This window comes from Vulpes vulpes, chromosome 6 (genome assembly GCF_048418805.1).
Source record: "Vulpes vulpes isolate BD-2025 chromosome 6, VulVul3, whole genome shotgun sequence".
In the NCBI taxonomy this organism is placed as follows: Eukaryota; Metazoa; Chordata; class Mammalia; order Carnivora; family Canidae; genus Vulpes; species Vulpes vulpes.
The window spans coordinates 64497197-64512776 of NC_132785.1; the positions used below are offsets into that span (position 1 = coordinate 64497197).

General features: G+C 52.8%; 1 protein-coding gene across 2 annotated transcripts; it reads right to left on the reverse strand.

The window, feature by feature from the left end:
• Window positions 1–4443: 4443 nt before the first annotated feature.
• Window positions 4444–15094, reverse strand: AJUBA (ajuba LIM protein). 2 transcript variants are annotated; one of them, XR_012002092.1, is made up of 9 exons: window positions 13514–15094; window positions 10672–10773; window positions 8926–8993; window positions 8728–8790; window positions 7887–8017; window positions 7751–7802; window positions 6963–7031; window positions 6650–6756; window positions 5052–6505 (listed from the first exon to the last, which is right to left on the reverse strand). XR_012002092.1 is itself a non-coding variant. In XM_026007514.2 (8 exons), exons 1-8 carry the CDS (start codon window positions 14547–14549, stop codon window positions 6380–6382), a joined length of 1647 nt encoding a protein of 548 aa, XP_025863299.1. In that variant the 5' UTR covers window positions 14550–14924; the 3' UTR covers window positions 4444–6379. The 2 variants fall into 2 exon arrangements, 1 of the variants encoding a protein (XP_025863299.1); XM_026007514.2 differs by lacking the exon at window positions 6650–6756 and having other exon boundaries at window positions 4444–6505; window positions 13514–14924.
• Between the last annotated feature and the right edge of the window lie 486 nt (window positions 15095–15580).

The window sequence follows — 15580 nt, forward strand, 5'->3', positions numbered from 1 at the left end:
GGGGCAGAGACACAGGCAGAGGGAGAAGCAGGCTCCATGCACCGGGAGCCCGACATGGGATTCGATCCCGGTCTCCAGGATTGCGCCCTGGGCCAAAGGCAGGCGCCAAACCGCTGCGCCACCCAGGGATCCCCAATTTAGTATACTTTCTAAACTCCATTTACCAACAGAAATTTTGCTAAACTAATTTACAGTATACAACCATGGTAGCTAAGTAGATTAAATATTACATCTGGGTTTCCCATAACTGGGTTGCCATATGAAAACTCCAGGCATAGGGATGCCTGGATGACTCAGTCAATTAAACCCCTGAGTGGGGTTCTGCACTCAGCAGGGAGTCTGCTTAAGATTCTCCCTTTCCTTCTTCCTCTGCTCCTCCCGCTGGTCATGCTCTCTCTCTCTCTCAAATAAATAAATCTTTTTTTTAAAGATTTTATTTATTCATTCCTGAGACACACACACACACACAGAGAGAGAGAGAGAGAGAGAGAGAGAGAGAGAGAGAGGCAGAGACACAGGCAGAGGGAGAAGCAGGCTCCATGCAGGGAGCCCCATGTGGGACTTGATCCCGGGACTCCAGGATCATGCCCTGGGCTGAAGGCGGCGCTAAACCGCTGAGCCACCTGGGCTGCTCTCAAATAAATAAATCTTAAGAAAACAACAAAACAAAACAAAAACCCAGGCATAGGTCATTCTGGAAGGGATGCTTTTCCTGGGCAACATTTCAAAACTAATTTATAGATATCTTTAAATGATTATTAATGGGAGGCTCTATGGATGGGGAGCCCATCAGGATCATCCAAATCATCAAAAGTCTACGTGCAGGCAGGTAAGCAGTGTGTGAAGCACAAAGGGTGGTAAGGACTGTGACGAATGAAAGAAGAGAATATACCCAATAAAGGAGCAGCCATCACTTGGTTCCAACTAGCTGCTGCCTTGTGAGACTGTAAGGCCAGGGTGACAGATCTTCTGATGATTCAAAAAACTTTAGAAACTCTGTTCTTCATGTACAATGTCCAGATTTTTACGTGAAATCTCCTGAACTGTAAATGTTGACAACCAGTTATTTTATTTGTAACAGCTTATTATTACTATTGAGGCAGTACACGTGTATTGTATAAAAGTAGAAAATGTAGGCCAACAATAACAAAACATACTCTCCCACTCAGAGATCACCATTGCTAACACCTTAATGCATACCCTTCCAAATCTTTTCTTTTCATACATACATAGACATTTTGAAAACAAAATATGAGTACTCTGTACTCGTTTCATAACTGGCATTTTATTAATGATTTTGACCTTTCCATCTCAGTAAATTTTCAACTAATCTCCTGTCCATATAAAAAATTTTCCAGTTGACTCCAAATACCTTTTATAGGAATTTGCTTAAACCAATAGGGAATCCAGGATCACACATGTATCATTATCAGATAGCTTAAGTCTCTCTAATCTAGCAGTTCTGAATTTTTTAAAAACCATACTGACTTGGAAACAAACTGAAGGTTGCTGGGGGGGAGGTGGGTAGGGAGGTGGGGGTAACTGGGTGATGGGCATTAAAGGAGGGCATGTGCTGTGATGACTGGGCAATATATGCAACTGATGAATTATTGAACTCTACATCTGAAACTAATGATGACTATACGTTGGTTAGTTGAATTTAAAAAAAAGATGCGCTCACTTTGGCAGCACATACACTAAATTTACAAAAAAGAAAAAAAAATCGTACTCAAGAGAGTTGGCCAGTTGCCCCGCAGAACACCTCCCCTCCTAGCTTTGTCTAGTTGCTTCCTCCTAGCATCCGTTACTTTCTCTATTCCCAGCACCGCCTGTAAACTGTAAGCTACAGGCACTGTAACCTGTAAACAAGTGGGGCACAGCTAGACTACACACTAGGTTGGATTATATATTTGCCTCACACCAGAACTGGTCGACTGGTTAGTGAGGCCAAGACCATAAACTGATGGGTTACTTGGCACTATGTTAATGTCCACTTGTCTGCAAACCATTTCACTTATCATTTTAACTCCAATTAATACACTTTACCAGAATCAATAATTTTATTCAAGTTCATAAAATGCTGTTTGTCCAACTCTATCATTTCTTTCTACATTTGTTAGCTGGTATTTACTCCTCCTTAATGAGGATTCAAATTAATATTATAAAAAATAACTCCCAGTGGGCCAAAGAATGCATTTGCCAGCAGCAGGATTTGTCTATAGGCTGCCTTCTGATCTACAATCCAAGTCCAACAAAGTCTCCCCCTGTCATCTGTACCTTGCAGCATTAGGTCTTTTGTTTGTAACACTCAACTACTTTGCACTTGGTGACATGTTGCTTGTAATCTTCTCAAGGCATTTTATGTGTGTGTTTTGTCTCCCTGGCTAGACGGTGACCTCCTCAAGGGCAGGGACTCTCCTGCAGCCGTCTTTCCTTTGCTTGTTGTAATGTGCCTTTTTTTTTTTAAGATTTTATTTTTTCATGAGAGAGAGAGAGAGAGAGAGAGAGGCAGAGACACAGGTGGAGGGAGAAGTAGGCTCCATGGAGGGAGCCTGATATAGGACTTGATCCCAGGACTCCAGGATCATGCCCTGATCCGAAGGCAGATGCTCAACCACTGAGCCACCCAGGTGTCCCTCCTAATGTGCTTTTAAAGGTGCTTTGGTTATTTCTAATTCAAATTAGCAAGAAAAAAAAAAGCACTAGTAAGAGCCAAAAGTTTTCATTATTGTCTCTTGAATTCCCTGGCTTTCCCACTAAAACTTTCCTTAATTATCTATCATAATGAAGAGCTGATCTAATTTACAATTTACTTGTGGGAGTCCCTGTGATGAGGATGAGGGCTGGTGTGGGAGGGAAGAGGGGGAAATAAGCTCTTTCTTAAGTCTTCAAAAGTGGGAAAGTCATTTTCCAGTTGCATGACCTTGGGTAAAGTGCTGTTATCACTCAGTTTCTATTTCTTCCTTCGGTCAAATGAGGTCACTGGGTTCTCTCTAAAATTGCAGTTAGAGCCTGCTTGGCTCTAACTCTAGCATTCGAGCCTAACCTGCACCTTTCAGCAGATGTTTCTCCTAACCCACGTCTCTCTGCTTGGATAGCTGCCTGGCTCCCCTCACATGGGGCAGTGCGATCCTTTCTAAGGGGTAGGTGGACGGAATCTGCCTCTGACAACTCTCCAAACTCTAATTCATCCATCCCAGTGTCACTTGGCTTGTTTCCAGGGTCAAACCTCAGTTCTTCACAACCAGGGCCAAGTGTGGATATTCCAAGGGGTCTACACCAGGAATTGGCACAGCAGAGGCTATCTTAGGTCTTCCTTTGCTGTGAGGCAGAAGGGAGAGAACAGAGATTTATCCCTGTTCTGGAGCCCCCTCATATTTGGGCTCCAGATGACCCCAGGCCAGCTCTGGGCTCTAGATCCTTCTTCTTCTTCTTTTTTTTTTCTCTAAATCCTTCTAAACAAGAAAATGCTTTTGCTCCCTGATTTTTCCAATCCTTTTGTCTCAGTTCTATTGGTCTCCTGTCTCTCGTTATATCCTTTTAGGTACAACCTCAAGGACCTCATCCAGCTGGCTTTACGTGCTTCAAAATAGCTTTCTCTACTTCCTCGACTGAGGACAGTCTCTAGCCTGATTACAAATGGAATCTTACCATTTCCCTGGGCTAGAGAGCTCCAGGTGGTGAAGGGGGAAGCAGGTCTCTAAGGAGTGAACAGAGAGAACCACCACCAGCCTTATTCTTCACAAACCACGTTCAAGCCTGTAGTCAATGGGGCTGACCAGAGCAAAGAGCCAAAGTTGGCCGTGAAAGCCTGACCCCTGTACTGTGACTCATCCAGAGACACAAAATGGATGTGTAATCCTTCCATTTCCCCTTTCCCCATCTTAGGCCTAGTGGCTGTTGATGAAAACCAGGTGGTAAGTTGGCCAAATAAGGTCTACCTGTTGCGCTCTCCTTTGCAGAGCCCCAGGAATCTATCAGTTGTGGATATTAAATAGAACCTTTAATATGTACAGATTAAATAGAACCTTTAATATGTACATATGTACAGTCTCCCAGAGAAAAAGAAGAGAAATTCTCGTGACGCAGTCACACTTGGGAGCCTGCCAGTGGTATGAGGTGGCTGAGGCTGCTCCTCTGCCACGGCCTGCCTTCCCTGGGCCTGGCCTCATCAGCACTTGTTTTTTCTTGGGAAGGAGGGAGAGAGTAGCCCCAGGGGTAAGAACAGAGTCTTGGGGAGCTCCAGGGCTGGCACAGATGAGAGCAGACCCAGAAAGGAATCAGCCAGTCAGCAACAGATGGGAGGCTGAAATCAGAGTAGAAAACAAAAGGTTGAAGTGGACACGACCCCCCAAGAGTCAAAGAAGGGATGGACGTAAAGATATACATGCTTGTCTGGATTCGCATGTGCAGAACAGCCTGGTGAGAAAATTACCCAGAGTCTTTGAATTCACTTATTTAATAATAATAATTCAGAAGAAGCAATCTCAGCTGTAGACCAAGTCATCTAGTTTCAGAACATTTATCCCTCGAAAAAAAGTGCATCCCTCTGGCAGTCAGTGGTATAGATATGAGCTCCCCCTTTCACTCATACACTTATGCAACAGGCCTCTTCTCTGTGACCTCGGCTTGGCTGACACAGCCACCTTAGAATAACCCCTAAACGCAGGATTTCTGTTCTCGGGAGTCACCATATCCAATGTTACTCTAAGCGACAGAGAATAAAGGATATAAGATTATGGTATTAATTTGCCTAGAACCAATTCACCTAGAGACAGTCTAAAATATTTATCAAATCTGCAGCATTTCAAAAGGATTTGGTAGATTCACCCTTTCACTTTTTATCATTCTTGTCTATGTAAACTTTTTTAGCCAACTGAATATGCCCCATGCTTGTTCATTTGTTCATTAGAATACATTGGCATTTTTAACAGCAGGAATGTAGAAGTTAGACCAAAGCATCAAAATCATGAGCTCCATTACATTATCCAAGGCACCTAATTTGTAAAGGAATATTTGATTAAGAAACACAAAAAATGATACACAAAATATCTGTACCAATTATATTTATTGCTAGGAACTTTAAACTTTTTAGAAAAGCATTTGAAAAGTAGATAACATAGGAAAAGATTCCATAAAGGTAGGAAGCAATCTCATCATTTACAAAGTGCTGCAAATTTGATAAATTTATGTTAACAATAAATCAGAAGTACTGTTCAATGAATAGATACAAATCCTTAAAACACCCAAAACATAGAAACAGAACCCCTAAATGGCTATAAAAACACTCCAAAGGGAATTGGAACTTTTGGCAAACTGGTCATTAAGTGACGTAAACTTTGGCAGCAATTTCTGCCCAAGTGTCTTGTCTCTGTGCTTTTAATAAAACCATCTTTTCTCAACTGGAAAAAAGCGAAGTAAACTTTAAGCATTTAAGTCTCCTGTGAATTTGCTTTAAGAGACCAATTTTAGACAAACAGACTAGAACCAGGTCAAAGTGTGCTGCCCCTCTGGCTCCCCAGAACCTCAGAGCTTGGGGGATGTAGTGGTTGTAATCCTGGATCCCTCTGTGGGGTGGCAGGTCTGGAGTGGTGAGCTACTGTGAGGGAACTGGGGTAACAGTGACCTGAGAAGAAAGGAGTGAGGGAGTGAGTGTGTGTCTGTGAAATATGCCTATGTGTGTATAAACAGGGCTGGAGGGCTCAGTGCCCCCCACTCCCAAAGATCCACCTGTTACATCCCCGAGCCGAAGAGAAGAGGAAGCCAGTATAGGCACCCACCTAGCCTTCCCAGGCCCACGTGAGTCCCTGAGAAACAGGCCACACAAGCAGCAGGCCCACCCCGAGCTGTCCCCCTTCCCAGGACGAGTGAGCAGCTCTACTGGTCCTTAGAGCGAAGGTGGCCAAAAAACAACTCATTAATAAAGTCCAGTTTCTACCTCTTCATCCAGATTCAGAGATAAGGTACTGTGGGAAGACCCTGCTGACCCTATAGCTGAGGGGTGCAAGAGTAAGGAGTGTTCATGGTGTCCTCTCTTCCTATAATCCAAAGCCAGAACATTGCTTGACTTATGCATAAATGTATACTGGAGATGCAGACTAGAAAGTACTGGAACCTGCCTGTGCATGCCTGAGTATATGCTACAGCACGGGCTGCACACATGGAAAGAAAGCCAGTCACCCCACCATGGCAATGGAAGGTTCCTTCTCCACAGTTCATTTGGAATGTCTTATCTTTGGGTCTCTGGCCCTTGGGGCCCTCCCCAGAGGACTCTTCTGCCTGGCCTAGGAGTACGTTCCTTGCCTCAGCTGGCCTCAGAGGGGCCCTCTGGCCAGAGGAGTTTGTCAGGGGTGGCGAAGGCAGCAGCGGTGACCGCAGGTCAGATATAGTTGGCAGGGGGCTGACGGGCACTGAGCCGCTGCATGTGACAGCCGTGGCAGAGCAAGTGCCCATCCAGAGGGAAGCAGCAGCAGCCTTCCTCATCGCTCAGCTGCATCCGGCAGTCCTAGGGAAGAAGGACCCCTAGTTCACCTCAGCCCAGGCAGCTCAGATATCTTGGGAGTCTGCCCTGCTAACACCAGCCTCCTAACACTGGAAGAAAGGGGGTGGGGTTGGAAGGGATGGACTCCCAGAGAAGCCTGAGAAGTACCTCAGCAGGACAGCAGGTGTCGCTGCTACAGCAGAAATAATGAGCCAGATTCCCATTTGCAGTGGTTACCAGGACCAGGAGTCCCCAGTTTAGTCTCGCCTCTGCCTCTAGGGAAGCCAGATTCAGAAAGGACTAAACACCCAGGACCAGAGATAGTGGCTGGAGGATGGGAGAGATACTGGAGACAGGTCAGAGCACTTGCCTGGTTTCCATGCCTTAGACTTCTCCTACAGACTTGGCCAGTCCAGAGACATGCCTCCTCCCCGGGCCCCATCCCCATTCTCCTCCAGCAGCCCTGACCCCTAACACTCACCTCACAGTGGTAGCACTCAAAGTGATAATCCCGGTCCATAGAAATCACCCTCACAATGTCTTCACAGCCCTGAAATGATGCAGACCCCCAGAGGATAAGCACAGCATGACAATCCCAACTCTACCCTCCCTGCCCCAATAGGAAAATCATAAAAGGCCTCCAGAGAGAGCTCTCTGTGATCATCTATCTGTAGCTTTGAGATGGCCTTTGCAAATCCTATTAGAACTTTTCCTCCTCCCCTTCCTTGGTGCTGCCTCCAAGGGCATGTCCTCTCATAGTCCTCCCTCTGTCCGGCAGCTCTGCCCTTACCTATCTCTCCCAGCTGCAGGGTGGAAAAAGGGGCAAGCAGCCTAAGTAATGTAAGCTAAGCTGGGAACAAGGAAGATCCAGGAGGGTCTGGTTCCTCGTTGGCTTTTGGATTCTCTCCCTAGGCAAGCGAGTAGCACGCGCAGCACAAATCATTGCTGACATCTTCCTACTGGCCCTGAGGATTCTTCCCACCTTTTTCTAGCCCGTACATCTGGGATCTGGTGACCCTGACCTCAAAGAAAGTTTCCTCCTCTGGACTGGGAGAGACGAGATGAAGCCTGGGACCAGTGAGGCTGTCAGACATGTCCAGGCCCGGATGTTAAGGTCACGGTGGTGACCCTGAGAGCAGAGTCACACGGGAATCTTCGCAGAGTACATTCCTAGCACCACCACCTCCCTCGGGAAGACAGGCCATATGTCCCCGTCCCCTTCCCAGGGGCAGCAGCACTGGCTGCCCCGCAGAACCCAGACATACTGACCTCGGAAGGGAGGATGGGCTGGCCACAGGCCGCACACTTAGGAGCATAATTTCTGAAAACGAGAGAGCAGAGAGTAGTTGAGGTTGGCGAATCCCCGCGCCCAGTTCCACACCGCACCCTAAGGGAGTAGACTCACTTGTGGTAGTCAGTGACACAGTACACCTGGTTGGAGAAGTCCACTGTGAAGGGGATGCCATCTAGGCACTTGTTGCAAACGATGCATCGGAAGCAGCCTGGGTGATAGGACTTCCCCATGGCCTGCAGAATCTGGCTCATAGGGTGGGAGGAATATCAGACTCCTAGGTTCTCCAGCTCCCCATGGTGCTCCCTGCTGTCCCCCAACCTCATCTTACTCCCTGCTATCCTCCCAGAACAATGCTATGTAATCTGAGGGGCCCTGGGACTCCTAAAACAGAGGCAAAAACCTTGAAAGAGATCTTAGAGAGTATCCGGGCCGGTGGTTCTCATCCCGGGCTGCATATTAGGATCACCCGGAGAGCTTGTAAAACCCATCAATGCTTGGGTTATCACCCCAGAAGTTTTCATCGCTGTCTCCAATGACAACCCAGGCGCTGGTTATTTTCTTTACTTCTTCCAGATGACCTACTAGGGTTGAGGACCACTGATCTAATCCTATTCCTTCTTATAGAAAAAAAAAAAAAAAAAAAAAAAACCCAAACCCTGAGTTCTAACTGATCCCAGCTACTAGCAGGAAGGGGATTAAGACCTGGGACCCCACTCTCCTAGCTCAGCAGAGAGCCTAGCCTGGCTGTGCCTGCAGAATTAGGGATCCAGACTTGACCCTACCAGCAGAGGGAAGCCTGTAAACAGCTGCTCTGGGGAAGAACGAGACATAAGTGATTAATGTGGTGCTAGGGTTCCTCCCTCCACCTTTTCTCAGTACCCACTCTGTCCCTAGTCCCAACCCTCGGCCCCTCAGCCTCACACAGACTCTCAGTTGAAGACATTTTGCTTACCTTCTCCAAAATCAAGTGACCACAGACACAGCATTTCTCTGCTGCCTCCTGAAACCCTGAAAACTAGGGACAAAAATATAAGACCAAGGGAGGATGTTACCAGTAGAAACGACCTGATCGATGGAACCCCAAAGGGCTACCAAGAAGGGGGTCCCAGTGTGGGAGCCAATTCCAGGCCCAGGGGACCCCCTCACTCACCAGATAATCTTCCTCACAGTACACGGAGCCATTGACGCTGTAGAAAGCCTTGCAGCGCAAAGTTCGCCCTAGAAGCAGTAGACAAAGGACTGGAGCCTATCCCAGGGCCCACATACAGGGCTTCCCTGCCCCAGGTTCACTGTTCTCCAATGTTGCGTGATGTATTTAAATCTGGACTTTAGGCCTGTGCTCCTGACTGTCTGTCCTCTCTCGCTCCACAAAAATCCCATCTGATACAATTCCAATTTACTTTGGTTTCATTTCTGCCAACTTCCCTTCTCCTCTGCTCACTGCTCCTTCAGTTCCTGCCTCAAAATTTCCTAGGATCCTGCCCTCCCTAAATGAATGCCTTCCTCTCCAGTGCACGTGGAGCCACCAGGAAGTGCAAAGCCAACCCCAGGCTGGGGTACAAGGTAAATGAGCTCTAAACAAGGTGCTGTACAATGGCCATGGAAGCACTGTATAGGCCTTGCCCTCTGGGACCTTTCAACCTAGGGGCCTCTTCGCCTGTGCACAGCTCTCCTGCTCTCCCAGCCCCATCTGTCTGCTTCTGGGGACAGGGTCAGCAGAGCTAAGGAAATATTGACCTTACTGCTAGGGACAGAGTGCTTTACTTCGCACTACAGTCAGTTCCCTTTCCCGCTGCACTAGGTGGCTCCCCCAAGCTCAGAGAAACCCAGAAAACCCAGGATCTTCTGTGAGCAGACAAGGCATGTGACCAACACTTAGGAAGTGCTCCAGGATGTCTAAATTGTTAGGGAGAGGGGAGGAGTGAGACCCAGGGTGGCGAACGGGCTAGTATGCCACCTTCTCTGCCCTCTTCTGATCAAAATCTCCACTTCCACCTCTGCCCAGTGGTTTACAAAAACTGACTTAGAAACTCATGAGACAAAGAAGGGGTAGAGAGAGGGAAAGAGGCATACTCAGAAGAGGCCCTATAAACAGGTCAGACAGATGAACCTAGGCAGAGGTGGGGGGCAGTGGCGGGGGTGGTGGTAGTGGCTGGAGTAGGGGAAGAGAATGAGTGCTGGAGTCAGACAGGCAGAGATAGGAGATTAAAGGTTTAGCAAAGGAATCAAGAGTGGGCAAGCAGTGGGGAGGGTAATGAGGGAGGTGAGGGAAGGGCTGGGGAGTTAAGGCCCTGGGAGCACCCCCACCCCCACCCCCACCCCAGGCGGGCCTCCGGAGCCTCCTGAGCTAACAGTGGCGGGCATTCCTGGAGCGTGATGTCATCAGCTTGGCATGGCCCTGTGGCCTGCACTCCAGCGAGGTGGCTGAACTCTGACCAGCCAAGAGAAAACCCCTTTCTCCTCCCCCCATGGCTCCCCACTCCCCCAGCCCACCCCCACCCTTCCCACATTCCAGTCTTTCACTGTCGCCCCAGGCAACTCAGGCTGCCCAGGACCAAACCCCAACAAGGAGAGGCCGAGGCCGGGCTGGAGTCCAGGCCCGGCAAGCAAGGAGGCAGAAGAAAGAGGGAGGGACAGAGGGGAAGAAAGAGACTGAATGGAGGAAGGGAGGAGTGACTCCAGAAAGCAGACCCAACATGGGGGCTGAAGAGCCAGGTAGAGCACAGAGAAGGGAAGGAGGATATCTAGACACATGTGGGGGGGCCGGACAGCTGCTCGGGGAACAAGCGAAGAGGCCCAAGCTCTGCTTCCCCTAGGCACTTGAGTGTGTACGCGTGTGGGGCATGCTCAAGGCCTCAGCTCAGCTCCATGCACAAGGCCTAGGGGATACACTCACCACAGGAGCAGCAGACAAAGCACTGGGTGTGGTAGAGGCTGTCCAGGGCCTGGCAGGCATTGCTCTGCCCATAGATGCCTTTGTTGCACTTGATACAGGTGCCTGTGGGGAGAGAAGAGGTTGACAGCATCATGCCCCACGCCCCTAGCTCAAAGCCAGGGATTCAGGATCTTTCCTGACTGCTCTTTCCTGATTGTTCCAGAGGACCACCAGTTGCAGCCTTAGCTTTGATGGCCTCCCTCCTAAGAAGAGAGGATAATGAGAAACGGGATGCAGCTAGGTCTTGGGTGAGCAGACCCATCCTCGTTTACGGATTAACTAACAGATATTTTCTGAGTATGTATTTTGTGCCTAGCAAAAATATGGTGCCCCATACTATGGGATACTGGAGAAACTCAAAGATAACGTTCCTTGATCTTCACATGTGTAGCTTCTGTCAAGGAGAAAAGACTAACAGGCAAGGATATGACCCCTGTTGCACTGTGTGGGACAGAGTCCGAAATGCCAGTTCCTAATGGCTCAGCAGCAGACTCCTAGAGAAAGCAGGCCAGGTTTAGAAAGCGTCCTTGGGACCTCAGTTTCTCCATCTGTAAAATGAGCTGCTATATAGCTACAGAATGACTTCTTACTGCTCCGCACCTCCAGGCTTCCTAGGATGGAGAGAAGGATATGGCTCAGCAGAGGGCCCTGTGCATATGGGCCCATGTGAGCATGACTCCTGTGGGGAGGTGGCTGCTAAGAATGTAGGGTGTTTTCCAGGGACTGGAGGTGGCACAGGGAGGTAGGGGGAAGGGAGACAGAATCCCTAATGTCTCCTTGAAATCTATCATGGGAAGGATAGAGCTGAACTGCTCTTCTCTGACATCCCCCCCTAAAATACATACACCTGGCTCTGGCACCCGCCTTTCCTGGGTGTGCTCTTCCCTCCCTCCACTCCCCAATTCCAGGCCCATGAGTGAGGGCTAGGGCCTGTCTTTGGGGAGCAGATCCCAACGGGCCCGCCTCACCCCGCCCCACCTCTCCCCCTCGGCCCACTGCCATACTCCCTGCCTGTTGGGGCCCATCCCAGTCTTTGCCCAGGGGCTTGGGAGCCAGTGCAGCAGCTGCAGCAGCGACTGATGAGCCCAGGCCTGTCCTGCTCCCACCCTCTGGCAGCTGGGCAAGGCTGTAGCCAAGGAAGAGGGCCCCTAACTAGGGGCCAGAGTAGGAGGGTAGTCAGGCTGGGAATTCTGTCAGAGGAGGCAACCTGGCTCTGAGGCAGAAGAGGCCTCTACCTCTGGGGTCAAGATGCCCACAAGACTGAACATCTGTTCCAAGACTGCCATGCCAGGGAGACCCGTCAGAACCATCTTTGCGAAGCCTTGGACAATATGGGAAGGCAGGCACAAACTGCTCAGGCATGTCCGCTGTGCCTCCTCTAACCCAGCATATCCACACCTAGGTTCTTCCTGCAATGATACTGCATTTTGTCCAAGCTCCTTTCTTCTTTTTCACTCTGATGGCTTGACCAAAGAGACTTATTTCCACTCAACAGCCACTTCTCATGGGCCCCAGAAGGAAACTGCTAAAAGGATCTTGTCACTTAGTCTCCCTTGACCAAAGCATCATCTACTCTAGGCTTTCCTCTCTTAGGATGGGAGGACACGGTTGAACAGGGCAAGGAGGGTCCTGTCCCTGGCAGCCCTGCTACTTCTCAACCTCCACCTCAACCTGCCCTCTTTGGCTGGGTTCCTCTCCCTACCCGCATTTCGAGCCATAGAGGCGTAGAGCATGGGGTCCAGGGCAGGAACATCGGTGGTGGGAAAGGTGAGAAGAGGCCCCGGGCCTTCCATTTCTGCTCTTTCTACCACATTAGCATTTCTTTATATAATGAAGCGGTGACTGTGGGTGCTGGCTAAAAAGATCCCGAAAGATCCCAATATCCTCAGGTAGTTGAGGCATATCATCAATCAATACTTCTTAAAGGTAAACAGCGACTAGGTTTCCTTAACAGCAGCAGAAAATGACGTGCTACTTCAAGCCGGAATTCTATGCAGGTTGTGGCCCAAACTGGAGGCCAGGAGATTTCTGGCAGTTACACAGGGTCGTTAACCCGCTAGGGATGCTGGTGTCCGGGTGGTCAAGGCTAACGCCCTGACTTCCGGAGGTTGGGGAAAGTCGAAGCGGACACCACCGGGTCTCGGCGTAAACGCCCACGCCCGCAGCATGCCAGCAGGGTTGGGACGAGCCAGCAGCAGGTCCCTGCTTTCCGTCCCGGAGCGCTTCACCCTCCTTCCCAGGCTCCATTTCCCCGACCGCGGCCGCCGCTCGGCGCGTGTTAGCAAGGAGCACCCCGCCACCCCCGCCCCCGCCCCGCGCGGCCCGCCCCGCCCCGCCCCGCCCGCAGGCACCTGGAGCGCCCGGGCAGGAGCCGGCACGCACGCGGCCCGCCCGCCCCGCCCCCCACCCGCGCATTCCCCGAATTCCTGCGGGCGGAGCTTGGGCCCGGGTGGGGGCGCGGCGCGCAGAAGCCTGCAGGGGCACCGCCGCCAAGGGGGGAGCGGGACGGGGGATGCTCTTGCTCCCCATCTAGTCCCCTCCCTACGAGGCCTCCTACCGCGAGAAACGATGGCTCTGAAGCTTCAAATGGGGCTCACGAGATAATCAGGGAGTTGAATGTAGCCGGAATAAGGAGCCCCGGGTCCACTTGAGACCTGGTGGGAAGGGGAAATCCCCCTTGCCTCCTTCCCAGCTCCACGTCTCCGCCTCCGACTTCCCGGCGCCGGCAGTTTGGGCCGTCGGGGCAGCGGGGCGCGAACGCGGTGACGGGTCCCGTCCGTCCATAACCACTTCTCCCACTCACCGAAGTAGTCCTCTCTGGCCTCCGGCTCCCGCATCCGGGCCCGGGCGGCCTCTGCGACGAACGCACCCGGCGGCTCCTCGAGACCCGACGGCTCAATCCCCGAGGGCTCCCCGCGGGCGCCGGCGTCTCGCCCGCCCGTGCCCACCGTCAGGCGCAGCAACGCTGTTAGCTCATCCTGGTATCGGGCGCCCGCGGCACAGTCCCCGTAGCCGGTCACGGAGTGTCGTCCGGGCTGCGCCCCGCGCCTCTCCAGGGGCCCTGCCGGTCCCCCTCCGGCGCCAGCTAGAGCTCCGGGGCTGCCCAGGGCCGGAGGATAGGAGTGGCGGCTTTCCTGGCAGCCGAACCCCGCGGGGCGGTGAGCGCACAGTCGGTCCAGGGCCGCGTGGAGCTCGGGGTAGGCGGACGGCACCCCTCCAGGGGAATAGCCCGCCGGAGCCCCAGCCAGGGGTGGGCCAAACAGGCATGGGCCGGCGGGCAGGGGGCTGCCGTGGCGCTGGTCGTAGCCCATGCTGATGCCGCTGGTACGGTTGCTGCAGGGTCGGCTACCTCCGGCTCCGCCTGCTCCCGCGCCGTCCAGCAGCAGGCTGCCCCGCGGGCTGGACGGCTTGCTGGCGTCGCTGGCTGAGCTACTGGCGAAACTGGAGCGGGGGCTTAGAGCTGGGGCCGTGGTCTCCAGCCGAAAGTCGGGGGGCAACGACTGAGGTAGAGGCAAGGCCCGGGTGGGAGGCGGCCCCCCGGAAAAGGAGCCTTCGTAGCGCTGCGCCTCAAAGGAGCCGCGCGGGTTCCGCTCAGCGTCCAGGGGGCCCTGCTCCCGGGCTGCCTCCAGCGGCTCATCCCCAGGTCCCCCAGTAGCTCCACGGGGCCCTGATTTCCTAGGATCCCCCAACCCACTCAGGCGCCCCTTGCCCGGCCCGGGGGCCCCATCAGAGCCAGACCGGCTAGATTCACCCTTTCTGCGGCCGAACTTGGCGCTGCCGGAGTCCGAGAGCCTTAACTTCTCCAGCAGGCGACTAGCTTTCTCCCCTAACCGCTCCATGCCCTCGGGCCAGGGGCCTCCAGTCCCCTCCCCGCCCGGCCCCCTGCAGCGTCTCGGCGGCCGCTTCTCTTTGCCAGCGGCCGGACTCCGGTTCCCCGGGGGCACGGGGTGGGCACAAGGGTCTAGTGGGCGGCCCGGATGCCCGGCGCCGGGAATCCCGCAGCATCCCCCGGCGAGAGGGGCTGCTTCCCCCCGCGCACCAGGAGCTAAGCGGGGCCAGAGGGCGTACGGCCGCGGCTGTCCCGTCCGCCGGTCTGTCTGCTCGCGAGTCCACTCGCCCGGCCGCCCCGCTCTGCCGGGCCCCCGCCCCCCTCGCTCTCACACTCAGCACGGACCGAACTTCTCTCCCAAACTTTTGTCTGCCTGGCCGGATCTACTTTCCGGGAGGGGTGGAGCGCCGAGTGCGAGAGGAAGGGGGTGTCTGCGCAGGGATCTCGGGGACGCCGGCGGGGGAGGGTGGCGCCGGGGCTGACTGTCCGGAAGGTGGAGACCCGCCGACTGGAGGCCAGCGGCGGCCGAGGGGCGGTGTAGGCGGCTGCTACTAGGTCTCTCAGGAATTGGGACCGGGGAAAGTGGGGGAGGGGAGGGGAACTCTTTGTTTGCAGTTGGAATGCGCGGAGGGGCACGGTGGAATGTGGCGGCCCGGGCCGGGGCGACGTGGGGCTTGCTGTGCGCAAGCATCGTGACTTTGTTCCTACTGTGGGAGAGAGGAGGGAGCCTGGCGCAGAGGTAGTGAGCCAGGGGGAGATCCGTAAAGAGGGGGCCGGGGAGAAAGGTAGCTACGTGAAGAGGTTCAGAGACGCGTAGGTGAAGAGCCCAGAAGGGCGAGGAAGCCGGCCTAGAGAAGCAGTGGAAGACCGCGAAAGAAAGGGGGAGCCGGGGGGCCAGAGGGCTCGCGGGTGGTGCGGGGACCTAAGGACGAGCGGACCAAGAAAAAGGCAAATTTGTGAAAGTCCAGACAGAATGAGAGACCAACAGATAAACTGCAACAAAAACACCACTCTGAACGCAAAGCTCTGCGACGGTAGGGA

What these genes read in the sequence shown, in the direction of transcription:
- AJUBA (XM_026007514.2), bottom strand. Translation starts at nt 14,549, where the DNA reads ATGGAGCGGTTAGGGGAGAAAGCTAGTCGCCTGCTGGAGAAGTTAAGG. An exon ending in ACTGTGAGGAAGATTATCTG is followed by an intron (nt 8,791 to 8,925) that starts GTGAGTGAGGGG and finishes TTTTGTCCCTAG; the next exon opens with TTTTCAGGGTTTCAGGAGGC. An exon ending in TTGAGTGCTACCACTGTGAG is followed by an intron (nt 6,506 to 6,962) that starts GTGAGTGTTAGG and finishes CTTCTTCCCTAG; the next exon opens with GACTGCCGGATGCAGCTGAG.